At 35.8% G+C, this 5,276-nt stretch overlaps 1 protein-coding gene across 2 annotated transcripts; it reads left to right on the top strand.

The window, feature by feature from the left end:
- The first annotated feature begins 298 nt into the window (after positions 1-298).
- LOC307126656 (uncharacterized protein) lies at positions 299-3,429 on the top strand. Of its 2 annotated transcripts, XM_079817291.1 has the most exons (5): positions 299-689; positions 864-917; positions 1,011-1,142; positions 2,804-2,938; positions 3,057-3,429. In XM_079817291.1, the coding sequence occupies exons 1-5, from the start codon at positions 335-337 to the stop codon at positions 3,077-3,079; spliced, it is 699 nt and encodes a 232-aa protein (XP_079673417.1). In that variant the 5' UTR covers positions 299-334; the 3' UTR covers positions 3,080-3,429. The 2 variants fall into 2 exon arrangements, with proteins under 2 accessions (XP_079673417.1, XP_079673416.1); XM_079817290.1 differs by having other exon boundaries at positions 2,804-3,429.
- Positions 3,430-5,276: the final 1,847 nt, after the last annotated feature.

Raw genomic sequence — 5,276 nt, 5'->3', positions numbered from 1 at the left:
TGCTTTGGATTAAAGCATCTGCCAAATGTATAAATGTTAAACTGGTTGCACTCTCTGGCAGAACCTGTGATTCTACTGTGGGTTTATTCCTAGAACCTTAAAAGAAAATAAGCCATCTTGGTGGAGTTTGCTGGAGTTCAAGGACATGAAAAGGCAGACAGCGAACACCTGTGAGGCCTTGAGAAGGATCTTGGAAACTTTGGGAAAGTTACAACTTGTGTCAATATAAAAAAAGATTAGAACTTAACTTGAGCGGTAAACAACAGGGGTATAAAGGCACATGAGAGGCTGTGGGGATGACAGAGCAAGAGCTGGAGACAGACATCAGTGAAGAATGAAGGGTTTAGTGTGTTTACTGCTGCTGTTGGAAACCTTTGTGTTTGTCAATGGAGGACTCAATGAGAACGAGATCAGTCAACAGCTCAGCTCTGAGGACAGAAGACAGAATCCACCTCAAACAGACACTTTGAGAGCTGAAGCTTCAACTGACAGCCAACAATACTGCCATCTGTGCTTCCCTGACATCCATGCAGCCCTGAGAGAACTGACCGCCACGGTCACAGAGCAGAAAGAAATCAACAGAGAGCAGAAAGAAAACATCAGAGCTTTAGAGACGCGACTGAGAGATGCTGAACAGGCTGCAGAACAACAGACGATTAGCCTGGAAGAGCTGAAGAAGAAAACTGATGGTACCTCACCAAAACATTCACTCCTTTATCAATGATCCTCAGAGTAAAACACCAGTGCAATACATTGTATAGTGTAAATGTCAGTGTAAAGTTGAGTGTTTACTGTGTAAATTGTGTTTTCTATTACAATAATCAGTGTGAATGTGATTTAACAGAATCTTTATTCCTTCACAGAAACTTCAAATCTTACTCTGAGTCAAGTGGAGGAGTTGAGGAAAGAGAACAGAGGTCAATGTGCTTGAGTGATGTTAAATTCAGTGAATACATTCTCAGTGTAATACAGTAATATATCACAATATTGCTTATGTTTTTCAACAACAGACAGAGAGATTGCTTTTTCAGCTGCACTGATGGAATCTGGCAGTGGATTTGTTGGTCCTTTTACCACTGAGATCACATTAACCTACAGGAACGTCTTCACAAACATAGGGAACGCCTACAACCCAATCACAGGTAATTATCAATGAAATGAGTCATGAATATTATAGTGTTAGATCAGAGGAATCTTCACGCCAATGTCTGGTTCCTCAAGACTCTGTTAACAGTTTTCTATCAGCCTGAGAGTTTGACTCACAGAAGAGCAGGAGCAGGAGAGGAAGTGATGATGATAAAAAAGAGCAAAGTTTTATTGAATAATCTTAGTTGCGTAAGTCTCAATGCTCAGACTTCGTCTGGCCAGTACAATTTCAACAAGTGTTGTTATACAAAGGGGGGGAAATGGAAAATCACTGCTTCACAACATCATCCTGTGACGATACAAACCTTGAAATGGAGACTTTCTCTGATCTCCTACTCATGAAGCAAACATCCCTCAGACCACAGTTATAAGACTAAACAATAATACAAATTATTAAGAAATATAAAATATAAAGACATAAATTAATAATAATAATAAAATAATAAATGATATAAATTAAATACAATTATTAAATGAATAATATAAATAAACTAGAATGTACATTTCCTGAAGAAAATGTGAGTGGTGCTTGCAGTGGCAAAAAAACACAATTAGCATTTTGCTAGCAAGATGTTAGCACGATTAGCATATTGTTAAAATTATTAACTAACATGATTAGCATGTTGTTAGCACGATGCTAACACAATTAGCATGATGCGAGCATGATGCTAAAATAATTACCATAATGCTAGCATGATGTTAACACAATTAGTTTGATTAGCTAACATAATTAGCATGTTTTGCTAGCACGATTAGCATGTTACGAGCATTATGCTAACACAATTAGCATTTTGCTAGCATGATGCTAGCACATTTTGACTTGTCTTTATTATGTTATAACCCTAACCCTCACTAATTGCTATTAGCATGTAGCTATTCACTGTTAGCATATGTATCATATTGGAAGTGCTGTATGCTAGCATGAGTCAAAAGACCCAACCCCCATGTCTCTATGATGTTCTGAGGCAGAGATATAGGTCTTGCTAAATGGTTGCTAGGGTACTCTGTTTGGTTGCTATGGATTGGCAGCTGCCAATGATGATCCTCCAAAGGCTGCTTGTCAGTATGAATGATATAAACCAACCCCCATGCCTCTGTGACATTCAGATGTGAAGATATCCCTCTGTGCATTTGGGTTGCTAAGGTGCTTGATAATGGTTGCTAGGGCGTGGCTAGGAAGTGTTGAAGGTGATTTGTGATTAGCTGTTGATGCCCTGAGTCAAACAAACCCACCCTCGTGTTTCTATGACACTTCTACCAAAATTATCCCTTTGATCTCTTTCAATGGAAGTCTATGGGATCAGTTGCTAGGGAGCTCTAAATGGTTGCTAGGGCGTGGCTTGATAAGTTCACCGCAATGTTAAGTCTATGGGATTTTTCTTCTACCCCCCCCCCGGGCTTTGTAAGCACCACTATTGATATAAATCTACATAAATGACTAATGATTATAAAATTAAATTGTATAAAAGAAAACAAAGTAAATAAACCTGTATGTAGGATTGATCACAGATTGCTTTTGAAAATCTTCAGATCTGATGTTGTGTAATGTGTGTAAGAGAATTAATGAAATGATCTTCATCTTTTAAAACTATAACACAGTGTGTTTGGTCATTAAACTGTGTGAAGCTGATTCTGTGTCTCTTGTTGTTTGATTCAGGTGTTTTCACAGCCCCACTGAGAGGAGCCTACATGTTCAGAGTCTCTGTGTTTGGTCATGGAGGAGTTACAGCAACTGCAGACATTGTTAAGAATGGAGAGCATGTGGTTATTGCACATGCTGATCAGACTCAGGGTGAGTTAAACTCCTCAAATGGAGTTGTGTTGATCCTGGAGGTTGGAGATGTTGTCTATGTGAGGCTTTGGTCTGGCACGAGGATATATGATAACACAAATAACCTCAACACTTTCAGTGGTTTCCTGCTGTTCCCCTTAAGAGAAGATGAGCTTTGCAGAATGTGATTCCAGTAACTCTGAACCTTCAGCGAATGATTTAAGATGATAATCATGAAGAATCATTAACATATGAACCTGAATTAATGAGGAATAATGTGTGTTTGATGTTTGCTATAGATTACTGTATAAAAGTCAGTATGAGACACTATATTCATAAGTTCTGAGCTGTCTCTACATGTCACATTATATAAAGAGTTTCATCACTGAGACAGACAGGACTCATGAACATCACATGACTGTTTTGTTAAAGCAGTAAATCTATAAATGTGGAATAATATCTTTAGAAGTGTATCTTGTTGCTGATCCTGGATCTGTATCTTCATCCTGCATAAATAAATAAGAGAATAAAGAGACATTGTGGTATTTTCTTTTCAACAATATTTGTTTTGAAGTCATGATATCATGTGGTATAATAACCCTTACGCAACAATAATATATTTCTGAATATATTACGTGACAATATATTTCATGTGTCTCCATATATTGTGAGATTTACATAGTAATATATCATATGATATATTATATAATAATATATTATATATGTAAGTTATATATTGCAATATATGGGACAATACTGCAATTATTGCCGTTTTCATATATTGAAAAAATACATATTATACTATTTAATATATTGTTATGTATATTGAAATATATCCCTCGTTATGTGAAATTATATATTGGAAGAGCAATTGTATATATATATATGTAAAATGATATGTGATAATATACCTCAATGTACAAGATAATTTAATCAGATTTATATGGGAACATATGTCTTAAATATATTGATTTATATTACATAATATATAATTATCATATTATATATTGTATACATGGTAAATATGAAATAATCTAATGTACAATGTCTGTCATATCTTTTAAAATATAATAGATTGAATAAAACATCAATATAGTTCACAGTAACTGAATGAGGTTTATTTCAAAAGCAGCAGCTGAATGTTACGTCTGGTGACAGGAAAACGGCAGAAGATCCAATAGCGAGTTCAACAACAGGTATTTATTATACTCAGGTTCACAGTAGAGTTAGGACAGATCGCTGGACAAAGCACAGACGAATGAAAGGCAGGCTGAAGAGAACACCACTCAGAACAGGGACACAATGGGCAAACCGAACCCGCGGGATCCAGAAATCCGGAACGAAGAGCCACAACCAGGAACACACTCAGAGAAGGTGAGACGATGTATTCATGAACCGTGACACTGAAGGGACACTGACCTGAGAACAGTGTGGAGGACTGAAATGTCATGTGGAGGAATAAAAAGTGGACTCAAAATTTTTTTTTTTGTAATTGCTGCTGTAAATGATAATTTAATTTATAATACTCTCATCTCCATTTTACAATATATGATTCAATACATAGCCGAGTCATTCCACGAAACCAGTAGAATTTGAGTCCCTCTGACCTTTTTAAGTGTATTTTATCTATTGGGTCACCAAAATCTATTTTTAAAAGCTTTTTGTATAAATTGAAATGTCTCCTTTAATAAAGTTTAAAAAACATGACATAAATTTTATCTTTATATAAGAAATTATCTTGTTTTTTCAGTTGACACCACCTATTTTGTCACGTCCCTCATGGCCTTCTATGAAAGTGTACTTGGGATATGAATAATAAAATTAGAAAAAAGTCCATACATTTTGCCAGTGCCATAAATATCTATCTTAGCTTTTTAGCTGGTAAGGTTTTTTTTCTAAGCAAATATATGATTATTCATTAAAATTACATTTTTTAGTTCCGTACCTCAGTAACCCCTCAACCCCGTTACACACATCATTCTCCCCCCATAAAAATAATGAATTGATCCTTACGTGACATCAACAACTGGAAGTGACATCATAGAAGTCTTCTGAACAACACTGTGTGCAGACACAGGTAAATTACCACCTTCTCTTATAATTATAACTTATTTATATTGTGATATTGTGGTTGTCAAGCTTAACGACTCAACCCCGTTACATCAAATAAAGATGGAAAACTATTACTTGTGAAAATGAACTTTGTTATTTTAACAATATACATGATTTCTTAATATCATGCATGCCATGTGCTCTCCTGATATTCACTACATGTAGAGCAGTGGCAATTTTGAGCAAAAAATCACAACCCTGTTACACTCAACCCCGTTACTTCTTCGATAATAACGGGGTTGTGAGA

Source organism: Gobio gobio (genome assembly GCF_949357685.1).
Source record: "Gobio gobio genome assembly, chromosome: 5".
NCBI classification, from domain to species: domain Eukaryota; kingdom Metazoa; phylum Chordata; class Actinopteri; order Cypriniformes; family Gobionidae; genus Gobio; species Gobio gobio.
Note: the sequence above shows the minus strand (reverse complement) of the source record. Positions and strands in the feature narration are given on the sequence as shown.

Coding starts and splice junctions, on each gene's coding strand:
- LOC307126656 (XM_079817290.1), top strand. CDS start 335: ATGAAGGGTTTAGTGTGTTTACTGCTGCTGTTGGAAACCTTTGTGTTT. Junction 918..1,010: donor GTTGAGGAAAGAGAACAGAG/GTCAATGTGCTT, acceptor TTTCAACAACAG/ACAGAGAGATTGCTTTTTCA. Junction 1,143..2,803: donor CGCCTACAACCCAATCACAG/GTAATTATCAAT, acceptor TGTTTGATTCAG/GTGTTTTCACAGCCCCACTG.